General features: G+C 35.2%; 1 protein-coding gene across 1 annotated transcript in view; it reads right to left on the bottom strand.

Annotated features, from left to right (window-relative positions):
• Positions 1-21,866, bottom strand: part of LRP1B (LDL receptor related protein 1B) — a 1,837,899-nt gene that overhangs the window by 914,062 nt on the left and 901,971 nt on the right. The window contains exon 6 of the mRNA XM_034642051.1: positions 4,755-4,917. Coding sequence (XP_034497942.1) covers positions 4,755-4,917 — 163 coding nt within the window. The remainder of the gene's footprint in view (positions 1-4,754; positions 4,918-21,866) is intronic.

Raw genomic sequence — 21,866 nt, forward strand, 5'->3', positions numbered from 1 at the left:
CTGGCTGTCTCTATCTCTGTCGAATAAATAAATAAAATCTTTAAAAAAAAAAAAGAAAAAAGAAATAAGCTTAACAAACACTAAAAATTTAGAGAGTGAAAAAGAGAGAGAGAACAGCAAAGAGAACAAATAGAGATGTAGAATGTTTTGCATTATTTTGAGTTATTTGTATTATTATGAATGATGTGAGCTAAGAACACAGTGAGAGTTGAATCAGTTTGGGGTAAGCTTCCAGTAAAGGCTGTAGTGAACACAAACCACTCCAAATTACTCTTTCATAATCCCAGGATAATCACAGTATAATTTGTATCTGAAGGGGACAGTGATTAAAGGCAATACCATACATGAACCTCCACTTGAGAAGAGACCTGGAGAGGAATTTGGAGCATTTGACCCTAGACAAAATGAATTAATGAGAATAATTTAGTCATATATAAAACAGCTAATATGGATTTATACCCTTGAGTAAGCCTTTGAACCACTAACTTCACTCAAAATAGTGCAGACCATGAAACACAAACTTGCATATCCATGTTGTCTTGCCTCATCACATTAGCAACTCCTGAAAAGAACTTCGGATTGAAAAGTGGCAGTGATAACTCTCCTGAAGTACTTAGTAAACTGGCTGACAGGTAGATGCCTATTGTTTACATAATTCTCTATGAATCTAAATGCCATCTAGGAGTGCGGAAGTCAACCAGAGAAGGTAGTAGTAGTGTAAATAGGAGATAAGCATAGAGATATTTAGATTGATTATGGACAGATAAAACAATGAAAATAGAGCTAACATTATAATGATACTCACTTGAATTGTTGTTACAGATAAGAAAACACATTGGTAAGACTTGGGGGATAGTTAATACAAATTTATAAGACTAAGGATGTAGTCACTGCACTCCATTAATTACCCACTGAGTATAAGAAGTGAGCAAATAACTTCTTGGTACTCTTCACATAGGTGAATTTGGAGGTCCACTCACCTGAATCCTGCTCCTATGTGCAGGACCAAGACTGTTCCAAAGATATGCTAACAACCCAAAATACACTTTCAGCAGTTAGTTTTGTTTATCTATCTATCATCTATCTATCTATCTATCTATCTATCTATCTATCTATCTATCTATCATCTATCTATCTATCATCTATCATTTTTTAAGAAACTTCAAGTTCACTATCTCCAAGAAGAAAATTAAAACAAGTCAACACATAAACTCAGTAGGATGATTATTGAAGTTATTAAAATGTCTACCTTTTCTGAGTTTTCTTCTAATAAAAAGAAATAAGCAAGAAGATTTTGAGGGAGACTAAGTTTACAGAATTTTCAAGAAACATTTTTGTGGGTATGTGTAGAGGATAGTTCTTCCTCAAAAAGTTAGGACTCACAATTTGTAATCTATCAAAATGTGAATATGAATGCCTGAAGATTAAGGGTGCTCATGAATTACAGATGAGTATACAACCCTTCAAGATTGATGCTTCCATGAGGAAAACAAAAACACATAGGGGCATGTCTTTAGATACTTCCTAATGTTCAAACCCATAGCAACTTCAGAACCATCTGAGTCATCAAACTAATAGATAGCAGTTAGTCGTGGGGGTGTAGTCTATAGATTCAATTTACCCATCGTACAGTCTGAGAAGATTAAAAGACAAAGGTCAGCAACAACCCTACTATTACAGATGAATAGTGAGTGCAGGCTCTAATTTGGAGCCTAGGCTAGCTCTAGGAGCCACTTAATAGAATTGAAAAACCTGATATCTACCCAGAGGATCTCCTTGTTATAAAACCCCTTTCAGGGGCATGGGCAAACCTGCCTCATTTCTGGTTTCCCACATTCACAGAGTATCTTAGATCAGAATTTCTTAAGTCCATTCTACTCCCTGATAGGTGTTTACTTTGATTCTATCTCTAATTTCTCATCTATCATTAGTTTTGCCAGCAGTAGGAATCCAGGTAGATGATGGGAAAAAGTTTATTAACTATTTAAATACTGTCAATCACTCCTGTGTGCATTCAACTTCGAGACTTGAACTTCACTCCTCTGCTTTCTGGCAGTTGACCTGCTCTTATAGAGAACAAAGATGATGACACTTTACCCTGGTTCTCTACATGGGGTCATGGATTCACAAATAAATCCTACAAACACTCTGTCATTCATGCTCTTCAAGTCAAAAATCCAACCTACATAGAAAAATGGTATACATTATACTTAGAAAATATGCAATTCCTTCTGTTTTTTATGAAAGGGGAGATTCCCCTCTCCCTCAGGTTAGCCAGCTGACATAACTCTACTGAGTTGGGGTTATATACATGCTGCCACACATCTGCCAAGATGCATTTTTCCCAAATTGCCAAACCAACTCCATTATCATCATTAAAAGTAAAAGTTAAAAGTATAGCCAACTAAAAGATACTTTTTTTGGGTGCAGCTTTTGAAGAAGTAAGGCTAATCTCCCTCATTTCTACTGCTACCAAGGTCAAGCTCTAAGAATCAGGTTTGACTTTAAATATATTCCAATGTTTTTTGAAGTTATAAGAGAACGAGCCAAAGATATATCACTCACCCCATACAATTAAGAAAAGGTAGGAGAAATTTCACTGGTGGCACATGTCCACTTTAGTAAATCATGCAGAGTTGTTCTAGCCTTGACTATTCAATATACTCTGGACCAGGCCCAAAAGTAGAAGTTAAAGGAAAAGCCTACTGTTCCTATCCTAGATAGTATTGTATTAATCTTAGCCAAATTTCTGATAATAAGAGAAAAGTAGGATATATTTGAAAGAGTTGTATTACAAACTCGTTTATATTTATAAAAGAGCAGAGCTCTGCTGTCTCTGATTTCTATGATTCATGATTGAAAAACTGTTAGAGACAGAGCAAACTCAAACAAAAAATTCCAAAGAACCTATTGTGATAAATGATACATGACAAAATTACATTTAAACAGTTACTAGGCCCAAAGGCATCCTGCAGAGAATAAGTGCAAACAATATGGGGGTTTTCTACTCCTAATTCCTTTGATACAAATGACAAAATATGTTTCTTTCATGTAATGACAGAGAAACAGGAAGCTTGAGAACATAAAATACGTTGCTATTCAGAAAGGGAGATGGGGTTCACATATATATTTCAGATTGACAGTTTTATTTAGAAAGGGTCTCTAGATTTTTGTTCTTAAGAATGGGGAAGGATAAGATGGTAGAATGAGGGGAGAAACGCAATAGCTTCACCTCTTAACATTTTTGGCAGATAAGACTGTCTAAAGGCTAATTCGAAATTCAGTTAGCACATCCAGGGAAAAACATGCAAGCAAATATATTTCTAAACAGAATTCCAAAAGAATGTTGTTAGCACATTTGTAAATTTCCAATTCTTTCTTACTACCCTTATTCAACAACCCAAACAAATCAGTTTAAATACAACTTCTTTCACTAATGTCTTTTGAAGCATCGCTGCAGTCAGATTGAGTCAAGTCACCATCTGCTGCAAATACAAATAGAGCTACATTCAAGAGTTATATTACACAGCCTTCCTAGCAAAGTTCTTACGTGCAAGCTGTTCTTGTCAAAATCAGAACCATTGTGATGATGCATCTTAATATTCAATCAGACTTTAAGTAAAGAGTGACAAAAGTCCACATATGGATGACAGCTGTTTCTTCTGTAAATATTTTCCCATTTATTGAATGTAGGCTTATGGCAGTTCAGGATATACTCTATCAGACATTTCAGCCTGAACTGCTTGGGGACGATTAAAGCAGTAACAAGGATAAAATTTCAGTTTTCAAATCTTTGCTACAACTTACATCGGAAAACACAACAGCTCCTCCAATTAAAATTATACATTATGTCATTAACTTGAGATTTTCCTTTGCCCGGTACTGACCGGAGAAACAAATGAATTTATAAGACTCTACATCTTTTTTGCCTCTTCCCCTCAATAATGCCATAGTTTTTATAAAATCGAAGCATAATTCCTATATTGATTTTCTAATCATATAACAAACTTGATGGGAATTTAAACATTTATGACCATATTTTGACAAATTGTGAAATATTTTTAAAATATTAATGAGCCTATTAGCTAAAAGAAGGTCAGATAAGACATCTTTTTAACCAACAAAGAGGCTTGCAAAATTAGAAAGTCAAAAAAAAAAGAGAGAGAGAGAAAATGAATTCTGATGAATTTAGTAACTCCATAATTATATAGTATTTACATTATCAGTAGTTAGAGGGGAAAAACAACAACAACATTGGTTTCAACTAAAAGATGACCTTAATGTTTAAGTTGTACCCACGAACTTGTATTACGCCCCTTTTATAAATCCCAAATGTGTTGGATGTAAGTTTGTTAATAGTACAACTTTCAAGTAGTATTTCTGAAGCTTGCTAACTACAAGGTCTACTGCTAAGGGAACTTAAAGTCTTCTCTCTTTAACCTAAAACTACCCTGAGGCTCTTGTCTGGTGACCCCAAAGCAATTCTTAAGAGGGTGACAGGTTGTTTGTATCTCAGGTTAGGCCAGCAATATTAATATGTTAAGGAACTGGTATTCCCCAGCTTCTGCATGGTAAATTGTAGCCCTTTTTTCCTCCTTGCGATGCAGTTGTTGAAATTGACATTTAAAAATACTTTAAGCCTATAGCCTTATATTCCACAAAGCCCACCAGACACTGATCTATTATATTTTTTGATCTATTACATCTTTAACTGGTAACTACTTGAGATCAAACAATAAAAAAGAATTTCTTACCCTGCTATTGGATCTACTGCTATTGCCTTAGGATTATGAAGCTCCAGGTCAATCAGGGTGACACACACAGACCCGTTGTAATTACAAACAAAGATCCGGTCACTGACATGGTCCACGAAATAGAGATTTCTGGTAAGCCAGTCAATTGCCATTTGTTGCACATCTGAAAAACACACATACACAAAATCATTGCGTTACAGGTGCAAATTTAGTATCATGATGCAAAGAGTACATAAGTATGCCCAAACCATCACAGGAGACGTTTCAAAAGTAAAGGCAATTTTATGATTAAAAAAAAAAACCTGCAAAGATAATTATTTGCTATGCCAAAATAAGTGATTTTATTATTCTGTAAAGTAATGACTACCTTTTAATACCTTTCTTCTGAAAGGACTGAAGATGATCTAGGCAAATCAGCAAATAATCTCTAAATCTTAAAATACAAGTATATACAATAAAAATCTTTGTCCTAGTTCCCCCATTTATACAAAATAGTTCATTCAACCCAATGGTTCAATGACATAGCTAAACTCTTCAGTTAGTAAGAGTGAACTTTCTATAAATCTAAGAGTAAACCCATATTTTCAGATCGTCTTCCATCAAAAAAAAAAAAAAGAAAGAAAGAAAGAAAAAAGAAAAGAAAAGAAAAGAAAGAAAAGAAAAGAAAAGAAAAGAAAAGGAGGAATGGAAAAGGTGGAAAAGAAGATCTGTAAAATCTCTTTGTTTACAAAAAATATTCAAAGCGAAAGGAGGGTGATATGTTTTTCAATGGCAAACATAGGCATTATAAAACAGGCCTGCTCAAAGATGAATTCTCTAGAATGTTTTCAATAGTACTTTCTACGATGAAGGAAATATTCTACATCTATGTTGTCTAATAAAGTAGCTATTAGCCAAATGTGTCTAGTGAACACTTAAAATGTGACTAGTATGACTGGGAAGCTAAATCTGTATTATATTTCATTTTAATGATCTCACATTTAAATTTAAAAGATGTAGCTAGTGGCTACAATGGATACAGCAGGTTTAGGAGAATGTATCTGTGTTTGACTTGAATATCTTCCATTTGATCAGACCTATAACACTGGGGAATTTTATGCTAATTTGTAGATATTTATCTGGTAGAAAAGATAACCCGAAAAGTTATGGTCATACTGCCCTGTGAGGCATTAACCATTTTTATGCTCTCCTACAAATTTTATTTATATAATCTTTTTCCTTAAAATGCCTGCAAATATTCAATTCCACTAATGCTCTTAGATCTACAATACTGGGATGGTTCTCTCAATAATTCCATAAATAAATTTCTGGTTCATATTTATTCTTGAATTTTATGACAGTCATGTTTTTATCTATTGGAAATTATACTTTGATATCTCCTTGTTCAAACTTACTATGGATCTGTGATTCATTCACTAGGAAGTTTCCTTCTATAATCTCAACCTAAACATTCTTCCTACTCTGTTTTTCAAAATACTTCCTTAGTAACATGCTGCTTCAGTGAATGATACCCTTTCAACCGAAAGACTAACATAGATGCATGTGTCATTATTATCACTCTTAATGGTATATTGTCAAAACAAGGTACAGGAAGTAGCAACTTTGTGGGAATTTCTATCATGGCTTACAAGGACAAGCACAAAGTGGATATTGCAATTCACTGGACACAAATCTTCAAGCTATCGATTACAGTTTCATTCCTGAATTGTACAGTCTTTATGGAAACATAACCATTTAAATGTTCCACAAACTACATGCAGCTTTTTTCAACCAGTTCAGCAGTCAGGATTTTTAAAAAGCTGAACTATTTCTCTGTCTCCAGAAATCTGCAAATGCATGCTTTGTTTGTTTTTTTAATTTTTTTTACCTTATTATATCAACTAGAGCACAGGACCCACTGTTTCAAATGTCATTTTAAATACCTTGGGTTCAGATAAAGTATGTGCCAGAGCCCATTCAATGACCCATCCCTCATGCTAGGCATGCAGTTTGTGTAGTCTATGCAATTGTAATTTCAGACAAAAGGGCTTTTTGACAGCATTCACACCTTTTTTCAACTCTTCATCATCACAGAAAGATTCTCTGCTACTGAAACAATAGGTATTGTTAACAACCATCCAAGTCTGAAACAACAAGGTCTCACTAAAGAACCTAATAATTAGCCAAACACTTAGTAATTGTGAGTATTGGCTTTGTTTCCTTTTCTGCTATTTGAAGATTTGTCTAGTTTTAATGTAATCTTTTATTAAGATTGGAGAATTGAGGCAATTAGACTAAAAAGTTCAAGTAAGCAAGCTGACAGATACATAGATAAGTACGTAAATAAATTTGGCTGAAATTATTTACATGTTTCAGGAGATAGGTGAATCTTCCAGACAATGGATTCAGTATTTCTTTTTAATTTTGCTGAAATATAACCAAGATCATAGGAAACTGATAAAGATAATTGTAATCATTTTATGATATTATGAAAAAAAATCCTAAATTTGTAGACCCTTATTACTTTACTGTTATTAGAACAAAAATTTAAATATATTCCTGTTAATATATTTCCTATTTGCTTTTTATTCCTTTTTCAACTGAAGTCATCCTCTAGTAGACACCTCAAAAAATTAATTAATTTTCCTGAGTAAAGTATCTTTGCTTAACTTACAATTTAATAGTGATCAGATCCCAGTCTCTATGAATTTAGATATTAATTTGTACACTGATAAATTGCAAATAATTTACGTCCAATAGAGATGCAAATAATTTCCATCAGGTAGTAAAGATAACCCTAATTTTATTGTCCAGTATGACCTTGACTAGTTCTATATCTAATTTTACAATCTTAAATTAATATATTTTTATTTCATTCATTGTAAATACTTCAGTCTCTTCCGTACTCTTTTGAACTAGATTTACCATCCTTCTGGTTCTTATTAGTGAGCTAAGTGACTCCTTAACACATATTCACTATATATTTGTACAGGTCATGTTTTTAACTTTTTGAAAGTTACACATTGACAACATATACTTCTTGATTTCTTTTCAATTTATTTGCTATATAATCTTCCAATTGCCAGAGATGGAAAATGCAAATGTCCACAAGAAGGAGAACAATAACATAACTAAGCAAAGCTTGTTTGAAGGAACTATGACAAAGCTAGAAGATAACCTGGAGTACACATCTACTTAAAAAGGTACGCTCAATTCCAGCTGATTGTTTTGACTTCATAGAAATGCTTCATTATTTCAAAGGAACCCAAAATACAGTCTGTTGCTGCCTACAAGAGACTCACTTCAAATCTAAAGACACACACTGACTGAAAGTTAAGGGAAGGGAAAAGATATTCCATGTAAATGAAAAGGAAGAATGCTGAGGTAGAATGCTTACATTAGGCCGAACAGACTGTAACAAACAAACAAACAAACAAAAAGTTGCGACAAGAAACAAAGAAGGGCATTACATAATGATAAAGGGTAAACCCAACAAGAAGATATAACGTTTGTAAATATTTATGCACCCAGCATAGGAACATCTAAATATATAAAACAAATATTAACAGATACAAAGGGAGAAATTTATAGAAAAACTATAATAGTAGGAGACTTTAATACTCCACTTGCATCAGTGGATGTCCAGACAGAAAATTAATAAGAAAACAATGTCCTTGAACAACATATTAGAACAGATAGATTTAACAGAATACTTCAACTAAAAACAGCAGAGTACACATTCTTCTCAAGTGTTCATGGAATATTCTACAGGATAGATCACATAGCAGGCTATACAACAAATCTCAATAAATTTAAGAACACTGAAATCATATGAAGTATCTTTGCTGACCATAACACTATAAAATTAGAAATTAATTATAAGAAGAAAATTAAGAGAAAAAGAAACACAAACAGCATTTGATTAAATAATCCATATGTCAATGAAGAAATTAAAAAAGAAAAAAAAATCCCTGAAACAAATGAAAATGGAAACACAATTGTTCAAAATCTATGGGACACAGCAAAAGCAGCTCTAAGAGGGAAATTTACAGAGATACAGGTCCAGCTTAGAAATAGAGAAATATCAAAAAAAGCCCTTCTAGCCTTACACCTAAAGGAACTAAAAAATAAAAGAACAAACAAAACCAAAACCAGTAAAAGGAAGGAAATAATAAAGATTAGAGCAGAAGTAAATACAACAGAAACCAAAAAAGAACCCCCCCCAAAAGCCCCAAAACAAAACAAACAAAAACCAATAGGACAGATCAATAAAACCAGGAGCTGCTGGTTTGTTGAAAAGATCAATGAAATTGATAAACCTTTAGACATATGACTCATCCAAAAAAAAAAAAAAAGAGTCAAACAATCAGAAAAGAAAGAGACATAATAACTGACACCACATAAATACAAAGGATTATAAGAGATTATTATGAAAAATTATGAGCCAACAAATTGGACAACCTAACAAATAAATTCCTAGAAACACATAAGCTCCCAAAACTGAATTAGGAAGAAATAGAAAATCTGACAGACCAATTACCAGCAATGAATTTAAATCAGTAATTAAAAAACTACCAACAAACAGAAGTCTAGGACCAGAAGTCTTCACAGGTGAATTCTACCAAACTTTTAAAGACAAGTTAATACCTATTGTTTTCAAACTATTCCAAAAAATAGAACAGGGAAGACACCTTCCAAAGTCATTCTTTGAGGCCAGCATTACCCTGATATCAAAACCAGATAAAGATATCACTAAATAAGAGAACTACAGGCCAATATCTCTGATGATCATACAGGCAAAAGTCCACAACAAAATACTGGCAAACCCAATCCAACCATTCATTAAAAAACATACACTGCAATTGAGTGGGATTTATTCCTGGGATGTGAGCGTGTTCCAGTATTTGCAAATCAATCAAACTGACACATCACATCAACAAAAGAAAGGATAAAAACTATATGGTCTTTTCAATTAATGGAGAAAAAACACTTAACAAAGCACAATACCCATTCATGATAAAACCATTGACAAAGTAAGTTTAGAAGGAACATGCCTCAACATAATAAAGGCCATATAAGAAAAACCCACTGCTAATATCATACATAATGAGGTAAAAACAGAGCTTGTTTCCTAAGATCAGGAACAAAACAAGGGCATTCACTTTCACCCCTTTGTTTCAACATAGTACTGGAAGCCCTAGCCACAGCAATCAAACAACAAAAAGAAATAAAAGCCATCCAAATTGGTGAGGAAAAAATAAAACTTTCAATATTTGCAGATGAGAAGATCATATATATATATATATATATATATATATATATATATATATATAAATGAATTCAGTAACATTGTGGGATATAAAATCAATATACAGAAATCTGTTGCATTTCTGTACATAAATAATGAAGCAGCGGAAAGAGAAATTAAGAAACCAATACCATTTTAATTGCATCAAAAATAATAAAATGCCTAATAAATTTAACCAAAGAGCTGAAAGACCTGTACTCTGAAAACTATAAAACACTGATGAAAGAAATTGAAGACAAAACAAAGAAATAGGAAGAATTTCCATGCTCATGGATTGAAAAGACAAATATTGTTAAAATGTCTATACTACTCAAAGTAATTTACAGATTTAATTCATTCCTTATCAAAATACTATCAGCATTTTTTGCAGAACCAGAAGAAGCAATACTAAAATTTGTATGGGACCATAAAAGACCCCCCAAAACACCCAAAGCAATCTTGAAAATGAAGAACAAAACTGGAGGTATCACAATCCCAGATTTCAACATATACTATAAATCTGTAGTAATCAAAACAATATGGTATTTTCCTCCTTTGTTAGGAAAAATGGACAGCTACGTGCCAAAGAATGAAACTGGACCACTTTCTTACATCATATATAAAAAGAAACTCAAAATAGATTAAGGACCTAATATGAGACCTGAAAGCATAAAAATCCTACTACAGAGCACAGGCAGCAATTTTTTGACTTGGGCATAGCAGCATTTTTCTAGGTATGTAACCTGAAGTGAGTAAAACAAGGAAAAGTAAACCACTGGGACTACATCAAAATAAAAAGCTTCTTCACAGAGAAGAAAACAGTAAAACTAAAAGACAGCCTACTGGAGGGGAGAAGATCTTTACAAATGGCATAAATGATAAAGAATTAGTATGCAAAATATATAAAGAACTTATGCAACTCAGCACCAAAAAAAACCCAAACATAATCCAATTAAAAATGGGCATAAGACAGCAACAGACATTTCTCCAAAGAAGGCATACATATGAACAACAGCCACGTAAAAATATGCTCAAAACCACTAATCATCAGGGAAATGTAAGTCAGAATGGCTAAAATCAAGAACACAAGAAACAACAAGTGCTGGTAAGGATGTGGGGAAAACAAAAATCCAAAAACCTGTGCACTGCTGATGGGAATGCAAACTGGTGAAGCCACTGTGGAAAACAGTATGGATGTTCTCCAGAAAGTAAAAAATAAAACTACTATATAATACAGTAATTCTACTACTGGGTATTTACCCAAAGAAAACACTAATTCAAAAAGATACATGAACCCATATGTTTACTGCAGCATTATTTATAATAGCCAAATTATGAAAGCAACCCAAGTATCCATCAATAGATGAATGCATAAAGAAGATGCAGTGTGTGTGTGTGTCTGTGTATACACATACATATGAGAATATGTACAATGGAATACTACTCAACAATAAAAAAGAATGAAATCCTTCCATTTCCAACAATGTGGATGGATCTTGAGACTACAGTGCTAAGTGAAAAAAGCCGTCAGAGAAAGACAAATACCATAGGTTCACTCATCCATGGAACTTAAGAAAAAATGAACAAACAAACAAACAAAAACAAAGAATAAAGAGACAAACCAAAAAAGAACTCTTAACTATAAAGAGCAAACTGGTTATCAGAGGTAAGGTGGGTGGGGGGGATGAGTGAAATAGGTGAAGGGGAATAAGAGTATACTTATCATGAAGAGCACCGAGTATTGTATAAAATGGTTGAATCAATACATTGTACACCCGAACCTAATATAACACTGTATGTTGACTACACTGGAATTAAAATTTTATAAATAATAAAGTGGGTTTCTTGTAATTAAAAAAAAGAAAAGAGAAATAAAAGTCATTCAAATGGTTAAGGTAAAGTAAAAAATTGTTAAGGAAAAAGTAATACCGTTACTATTTTTAAATGACATAATACTATACATCAAAAATTTAAAAAAAAAGAAAAAGAAAAAATCTCTAAAGCTTTTATCCCAAAACTATTAGAATAAATGAATTCAGTAAAGTTGCATAATGCAAAATCAATAGACATACATCTACTGCATTTCTATATACTAATAATGAATGATAGGAAAAGAAATTTAGGAAATTATCCCATTAGTAATGACATAATAAAGAATAAAATATGGAGGAATAAACTGAATCAATGAAGTGAAAGACTTATACTCTGAAAACTCTAAGACACTTATGACATAAATTGATGACACAAATAATGGAAAGATAAATTGTGCTCACAGAAGAATTAATATTATTAAAATGTCTGTAGTAAGGGGAGGGAAAAAGATGGCAGAGGAGTAGGAGATCCTATTTCAGCTGGTCCCCTGAATCGAGCTGGATATGAATCAGCTGGATACCAGACCATCCTGAACACCCACGAAATCAGCCTGAGACGTAAGATACATCTGGATCTCTGGATCTCTACAAATGAACATCTCCAGTGCTGAGTTTTGAGGTACGAAGCAGGGAGCTGAGAGTCTGTGCATGGATATTGGAAAATAAATGGAAGCGGGAGGGAGCCGCTGTGCTCAGGCGCCAGGAAGCGGAAGCCTCCTGTGCTGGGGAGTGGGCGGGTACTCCCAACCTGCAGCTGGAAACCAGACTGAAATCGGGACCTCGGGAGCCCGTGCGCGGGATCCAGGGGTGGCTGGCGGTTTTAGAAGCACAAAGGGCAGAGACACGCCAGCCCTGGGAGCAAGGACTGAGAGAGTGGCTGTGGGGAGCACAACCCGGGATGCTGCGGGTTTTCAGCAGCACCAACAGAAACAGAGTTAGAGTGGACAGGAGAGCTCAGTGAAGAGCAGACTGCCATCTCTCTGTTCTGAGACAGAGGCTAAGATACGGCCACTGCTACTCTGACTCTCAGAAGAGTCACAGAAAGCCGCCAGGGAAAGCTGCCAGAGAACAAAAGCCCGGAAAAACTGGTTCTCATGTGTGCCCCCGCACCCCCATACACATACAGCGGAGAGGGCAACTCTACCCAAACTCAGGGTTGCCTGAGTATCAGTGTGGCAGGCCCCTCCCCCAGAAGGCAGGCTGAAAAAAACAAGAAGGCCACATCCCTAAGGTCCCTATAAAACAAGTGCATCTTGCTTGGGCCCTGGTCAATAATTTGGGCTCTGTCCATCCCCGCAACCTCACCTCATCAGAATGACAAGGAGGAGGAAACCCCAACAAAGGAAAGAAACAGAGACTGTGGCCTCTGCCACAGAACTAATGGATATGGATGTAACCAAATTGTCAGAAATGGATTTCAGAGTAACAATTGTCAAGATGATGTGTAGGCTTGAAAAAAATATTAGCAAAAATATAGAATCTCTAAGGGCTGAAATGAGAATGAATCTGGTGGAAATTAAGAATGCTATGAATCAAATTCAGTCTAAACTGGATGCTCTGATGGCCAGGGTAAATGAGGCAAAAGAGCGAATTAGTGAGTTAGAGGATGAGATGATAGAAAAGAAGGAAAGAGAAGAAACATGGCTTAAAAAACTTCACTTTCAAGAAAAAAGACTACCGGAGATTACGGACTCAATGAAACATTACAATGTAAGAATCATCAGCAACCCCGAGGGGGTGGAGAAAGACAGAGGTCTAGAAGAGATACTTGAAAAATTGTAGCTGAGAACTTCCTTAATCTGGCAAAGGAAACAAGCATTCGTGTCCAAGAGGCAGAGTAGACCCTCCCAAGATCAATGAGAACAGACTGACATCACGTCATATAATAGTGCAATTCTCAAATCTTAGATCCAAGGAAACAATCTAGAGAGTGGCAAGGGGGAAGAGATTCCTCATGTACAGAGGGAGGAACATCAGAATAACGTTATACCTGTCTACACAGACCTGGCAAGTCAGAAAAAGCTGTCAAGACATATTCAGAGCACTAAGTGAGAAGAACATGCAGCCAAAGATTCTTTATTCAGCAAGGCTGTGATTCAGAATGGATGGAGAGATAAGGAGCATCCAAGACCGGCAGAAACTGAAAGAATATGTGACCTCCAAGCCAGCCCTACAGGAAATATTAAGGGGGGGGGGGTTCTATAAAAGTAAAAAGACCCCAAGAGTGATACAGAGCAGAAATTTACAGAGACAATCTATAGAAACAAGGACTTCAGAGGCAACATGACAACATTAAAATCATATCTCTCAATAATCACTCTCAATGTGAATGGCCTAAATGCTCCCATAAAACGTCACAGGGTTGCAGATTGGATAAAAAGACATGACCCATCTATATGCTGTCTACAAGAGGCTAATTTTGAACCTAAAGATGCATCCGGACTGAAAGTGAAGGGATGGAAAACCATTTTTCATGCAAACAGACCTCAACATAAAGCTGGGGTAGCAATTCTCATATCAGACAGATTAGATTTTAAGCTAAAGACTGTGGTTAGAGATACAGAAGGACACTATGTTATTCTTAAAGGATGTATCCAACAAGAGAATCTAACAATTATAAATATATATGCCCCCAACAGGGGAGCAGCCAGATACATAAGCCAACTCTTAACCAGAATAAAGAGACATATAGATAATAATATGTAGGAGACCTCAACACTCCACTCTCAGTAATAGATCATCTAAGCAGAAAATCAACAAAGAAACAAGAGCTTTGAATGACATACTGGACCAGATGGAACTCATAGATATATACAGAACACTACACTCTAGAACAACAGAATACTTATTGTTTTCGAATGCACATGGAACTTTCTCCAGAATAGACCATATACTGGGTCACAAAACAGGTCTCAACTGATACCAAAAGACTGAGATTATTCCCTGCATATTTTCAGACCACAATGCTTTGAAACTGGAACTCAGTCACAAGGAAAAATTTGGAAAAAAGTCAAACACTTGAAAACTAAGACCTATACTGCTTAGGAATGATTGGGTAAACCAGGAAATTAAAGAAGAACTTAAGCAATTTATGGAAACCAATGAGAAGGAAAACAAATTGGTCCAAAACCTATGGAACACTGCAAAGGTGGTTCTAAGGGGAAAATACATAGCCATCCAAGCCTCACTCAAAAGAATAGAACAATCTAAAATGCAATCCTTATATTCTCACCTTAAGAAGCTGGAGATTGAATAGAAGAACAGGCCTAACCCCTGCACGAGAAGACAACTGATTAAGATTAGAACAGAGATCAATGAATTAGAAACCAGGAACACAGTAGAACAGATCAACACAACTAGAAACTGGTTCTTTGAAAGAATTAATAAGATATACAAGCCACTCTATTCAAAAGAATAGAGAAAGGACCCAAATTAATAAAATTATGAATTAAAGGGGGAAGATCACGACCAATACCAAGGAAATAGAAACAATGATTAGAAACTATTATCAACAACTATATGCCAATAAATTAAACAACCTGGAAGAAATGGATGCCTTCCTGGAAACCATTAAACTACCAAGACTGAAACAGGAAGAGATTGATCATCTAAACAGACCGATTAATTGCAAAGAGATTGAAACAGTGATCAAAAACCTCCCAAAAAACAAGAGTCCAGGGCCTGATGGAATCCCTGGGGAATTCTACCAAGCATTCAAAGAAGAAATAATACCTATTCTCCTGAAGCTGTTTCAAAAAGTAGAAATAGAAGGAAAACTACCAAACTCATTCTATGAGGCCAATATTACCTTGATCCCCAAACCAGGCAAAAACTCCATCAAAAAGGAGAATTACAGACAAATTTTCCTAATGAATATGGACGCCAAAAATCCTCAACAAGATCCTGGCTAATAGAATCCAACAGTACATTAAAAGATTATCCATCACGATCAAGTGGGGTTCATCCCTGTGATGCAAGGTGGTTCAACATTCGCAAACTGATCAGTGTGATAGATCACATTAATATGAGAAGAGACAAGAACCATATGATGCTCTCAATTGATGCAGAAAAAGCATTTGACAAAATACAGCATCCTTTCCTGATTAAAACCCTTCAGAGTGTAGGGATAGAGGGTACATTCCTCAATTTCATAAAAACCATCTATGAAAAGCCTACAGCGAATATCATTCTCAGTGGGGAAAATCTGAGAGCCTTTCCCTTAAGATCAGGAACACAACAAGGATGCCCACTCTCACCATTATTGTTCAACATAGTGCTAGAAGTCCTAGCAACAGCAATCAGATAACAAAAAAGAATAAAAGGTATTCAAATTGGCAAAGAAGAAGTCAAACTCTCTCTCTTCACAGATAACATGATACTTTATATGGAAAACCCAAAAGACTCCACCCCCAAATTAGTAGAACTCACACAACAATTCAGTAATGTGGCAGGATACCAAATCAATGCTCATAAATCGGTTGCATTTCTATACACGAATAATGAGACTGAAGAAAGAGAAATTAGGGAATCAATTCCATTTATGATAGCACCAAAAACCATAAGATATCTCAGAATAAACTTAACCAGAGAGGTAAAGGATGTATACTCTAGAAACNAACATGATACTTTATATGGAAAACCCAAAAGACTCCACCCCCAAATTAGTAGAACTCACACAACAATTCAGTAATGTGGCAGGATACCAAATCAATGCTCATAAATCGGTTGCATTTCTATACACGAATAATGAGACTGAAGAAAGAGAAATTAGGGAATCAATTCCATTTATGATAGCACCAAAAACCATAAGATATCTCAGAATAAACTTAACCAGAGAGGTAAAGGATGTATACTCTAGAAACTACAGAACACTGATGGAAGACACTGAAGAAGACACAAAAAGATGGAAAAACATTCCATGCTCATGGATTGGAAGAATAAACATCGTTAAAATGTCTACGCTACCCAGAGCAATCCACACTTTCAACGCAATCCCGATCAAAATACCGAGGACGTTTTTCAGAGAACTGGAACAAACAATCCTAAAATTTGTGTGGAACCAGAAAAGACTCTGAATAGCCAAGGAAATGTTGAAAAAGAAAAACAAAACTGGGCGCATCACGTTGCCTGATTTCAAGCTATACTACAAAGATGTGATCACTAAGACGGCATGGTACTGGTACAAAAACAGACACATGGACCAATGGAACAGAATACAGACTCCAGAAAAGGACCCTAGGCTCTATGGTCAACTAATCTTTGACAAAGCAGGAAAAAACATCCAGTGGAAAAAAGACAGTCTCTTCAATAAATGGTGCTGGGAAAATTGGAGAGCTATACACAGAAGAATGAAACTTGACCACTCTCTCACACCATACACAAAGAAAAACTTGGAGTTTGGATGAAAGACCTCAATATGAGATAGGAATCCATTAAAATCATAGAGGAGAACATAGGCTGTAACCTCTTTAACATCGGCCGCAACAACATCTTTCATGACACGCCTCCAAAGGCAAGGGAAACAAAAGAAAAAATGAACTTGTGGGACATCATCAAGATAAAAAGCTTCTGCACAGCCAAGGAAACAGTCAAAAAAACTAAGAGACAGCCCACGGAATGGGAGAATATATTTGCAAAGGACACCACAGATAAAGGAGTGGTATCCAAGATCTATAAAGAACTTCTCAAACGCAATACCCAAGAAACAAATAATCACATCAAAAAATGGGCAGAAGATATGAACAGACACTTTCCCAATGAAGACATACAAATGGCTAACAGACACATGAAAAAATGTTCAAAATCATTAGCCATCAGGGAAATTCAAATCAAAACCACACTGAGATACCACCTTACGCCAGTTAGAATGGCAAAGATAGACAAGGCAAGAAACAACAATTGTTGGAGAGGATGTGGAGAAAGGGGATCCCTCCTACATTGTTGGTGGGAATGCAAGTTGGTACAGCCACTCTGGAAAACAGTGTGGAGGTCCCTTAAAAAGTTAAAAATTGAACTACCCTATGACCTAGCAATTGCACTACTGGATATTTATCCCAAAGATACAGACATAGGGAAGAGAAGGGACATATGCACCCCAATGTTCATAGCAGCATTGTCCACAAGAGCTAAACTGTGGAAGGAGCCAAGATGCTCTTCAACAGATGAATGGATAAAGAAGATGTGATCCATATATACAATGGAATATTACTCAGCCATCAGAAAGAACAATTACCCAACATTTGAAGCAACATGGACGGCACTGGAGGAGATAATGCTAAGTGAAATAAGTCAAGCAGAGAAAGACAATTATCATATGATTTCTCTCATCTATGGAACATAAGAACTAGGAGGATNGTGGAAGGAGCCAAGATGCTCTTCAACAGATGAATGGATAAAGAAGATGTGATCCATATATACAATGGAATATTACTCAGCCATCAGAAAGAACAATTACCCAACATTTGAAGTAACATGGACAGGACTGGAGGAGATTATGCTAAGGGAAATAAGTCAAGCAGAGAAAGACAATTATCATATGGCTTCACTCATTTGTGGAACATAAGAAATAGCAGGGAGATTGGGAGGAGAAGGAAGGGAATAATGAAGGGGGGGTGGTAAACCAGAAGTGGGAATGAACCACAAGAGACTATGGACTCTGGGAAACAAACTGAGGGTTTCAGAGGGGAGGGGGTGGGGTGATGGGCTAGCCTGGTGATGGGTATTAAGGAGGGCACGTATTGCATGGAGCACTGAGTGTTATACGTAAACAATGAATCATGGAACACTACATCAAAAACTAATGATGTACTATATGGTGACTAACATAATAAAATTTTTTTTAAAAAAGTCTGTACTATCCATGCAATCTACAGATTCAGTACAATCCCTATCAAACTACCAACATGTATTTTCACAAAACTAGAATAAGAATCCAAAAATTCGCAAGGAACCACAAAAAACACCAAATAGCCAAAGCAATCTTGGGAATGAAGAATAAAGCCACAGGTATCATGCTCCTGAATTTCAAACTATACTACAAAGCTATAATAATTAAAACATTATGGTACAAAAACAGACACAATAGGTCAATGGAACAGAATAGAGAGCCCAGAAATAAACCTATGCTTATATGGTCAATTGGTCTATAACAAAGGAGGCAAGAATATACAATGGAAAAAAGACAGTGTCTTCCATTATTGGTGTTGGGAGAACTAGACAGCTACATGCAAAAGAAGGAAAATGGACTAATTTCTAACATCATATATAAAAATAAACTTAAAATGGATTAAAAACTTAAAAATAAAACCTGAAACCATAAAACTCTAGAAAAAAAGTAGGTAATACAGTCTTTGACATTGGTCTTAGTGATACATATACTTTTAACTCTCTGTCCTCAGCTAATAAAAACAAAAAAATAAAAAACAAACAAAACAAAAGACCACATCAAAGTAAAAACTTTTGGACAGCAAAAGAAACCATCAACCAAAAGAAAAGTCAATGTATTAATGGAAGAAGATATTTTTAAATGATATATACAATAAGGGGTTACCATCCAAAAATATATAAAGAACTCATAAACAGATATCAGTAAGCAACAAATCTGATTAAAAAATGGGCAGAGGATCCAAATAGACATTTTCCCAAAGATACAGATGGCTAACAGACACAAGAAAAGATGCTCAACGTCACTGATCATCAGGGAAATGTAAATCAAAACCACAATGAGATACCACCTCCTACCTGTCTGAATGGCTCTTATCAAAAAGACAAAAAACGTGCACTGTTTGTGGGGATGTGAATTGGTGCTGTCACCTTGGAAAACAGTATTGGGGTTTCTCAAAAAATTAAAAATAGAACTACCAGATGATGTAGCAATTCCACTTCTAGGTATTTATGCAAAGGAAATGAAAACAGTGGTTTGAAAAGACATATGCACCCCTATGTTCATTGCAGCATTATTTACAATAGTCATGACATGGAAACAACCTAAATGTCCATCAAAAGATGAATGGGTAAAGGTGACATGGTGTAAACATAAATGTAATATTACTCAACCATTAAAAAAAAAAGATACCTTGCCATTTGTGACAATGTGGCTGGACCAAGAGTACATTACACTAAATGAAAGAAATCCTAGGAAGAGCAATACCATGTGACTTCACTTAAATGTAGAATCTAAAAAACAAAACAAAACAAAAACAGACTCCTAGATACAGAGAATAAAGTGATGATTTTCCAGAAGGTTAAGGAAGTGGGAGGTTGGAGGAAATAGGTGAAAGGGATTAAGAGATACAGTATTCCAGTCATAAAATAAATAAGACACAGGGATGCAATGTAATATACAGCATAGGGCATACAGTCAATAATATTGTAACAACTTTGCATGGTGACACATGGTAAGTGGATGTGACCATTTTGTAAAGCATATAAATATGTACTATGTCATAGATCTGAAACTAACATTGTATATTAATTTTTCTTCAATTAAAAAGAAAAAAACAGGGACAATAAAAATAAATAAATAAAAATAACAAAGAAGCCCAAAATCCAGATTTTTGGATTTCATTTGAAGTCTCCCAATTTTTAAATATGTAAACTAATTTTTAAGAATTATAAAGCATTGTGTGTATCAAACAAAACCTGTCTTAGCCAGACTGGATCAAATCATCAGTGTGATTCCACCAAAGCAAAGCAAAGAGTATATATAATTTATTTCAGTCTAACCCTCTATTTAAAGTATGTTCTTGAGAAAGTCAGTAATATCTATAGAAGTCATTGTTCTTATATTCAATGAATATAATACCCAATTTACAAAGTGGTGTGGAGATTAAATCAGAAAAAAATATTAAGAATCCAATACAATGCCATGCAGTAAGTATTCCATGAATATTAGCTGTCTTCCAGAGGCAGAAGGATGTTGCCCTTTAGTTTACATCTCTGTGCGTTCTTGTAATATTTATTACTAGGGAATGGCATGTTACTAGATAAAATCATAAATACTTAATGATAAGATAGACACTTACTGGGTTTGATGATTTTAAAATATGCCCAAAAATGTTTTTATACTGTTCCTTTCAGGAGGTGAAACAATATTCTCCTCTTTGAGTGCAGGATATTCTTTGTGACTTTTTATACTGAATAGAATGTGGTAGAAAAGACACAGTGTGATTTTCAAGGATAAGCCATAAGAGGCATTACAACTTCCCTTTTGTTCTTTCTCTCTGGATCACTCTGGTGAAAGCCAAATGCCATACTATGAGGATACTCAAGCAACCCTGTGCAGAGGTCCATTTTGCAAGGAACAGACACCTATGGCCAACAGTCACAAGAATGAGGTGGGAAATTTATCTTCCAGCCCAGTTAAATTACTGGATGCCTGTTAGCAGTCCAGTTTAGGCTAACATCTTATTACAACCTCAAAAGAAACCTTATGCTAAGCAACTCCTGAATTTCTGACACACAGAAAGTATAAGATAATAGGTGCTCTTTTCAAGCCACTAAGTTTGGGGTAATTTGTTATGCAGCAATAGAGAACTACTACACTGGTAAAATCCCTGTAGTTTTTAAAAATAGATTTTACTGTCTTCCTACCACTTGGATATCATTTACAGAGGCATATCTGAACTGAACTGTCACTACAGATAACCGGTTTGTTTCCTTTAAATTACCTGTGGTGCAGATTAATGCTTAAGCACAGAGGATACTCTATAAATGCTCATAAATGAAACCTGGGAGATTTAAAGACAACTTTTCTTATTTCTCTTGAAAATTTTTGCTTTATTTTTACAAAGTGTGGTTCTGTGCTGAAACAACTATATTTGGGCACAGTCAAGGTATGAATCTCTTACATAGTCCCCTCTAGAGAAGGGCAGTGTTGGATAGTACTAATGACTTATGGAGTGACTGGTCAGAGAGGGTACCCTTAGAAGAATGGTATTTTAACTAAGTTCAAAATAAGATGGTTGACCATGTGGA

Source organism: Ailuropoda melanoleuca, chromosome 2 (assembly GCF_002007445.2).
Source record: "Ailuropoda melanoleuca isolate Jingjing chromosome 2, ASM200744v2, whole genome shotgun sequence".
NCBI lineage: Eukaryota > Metazoa > Chordata > Mammalia > Carnivora > Ursidae > Ailuropoda > Ailuropoda melanoleuca.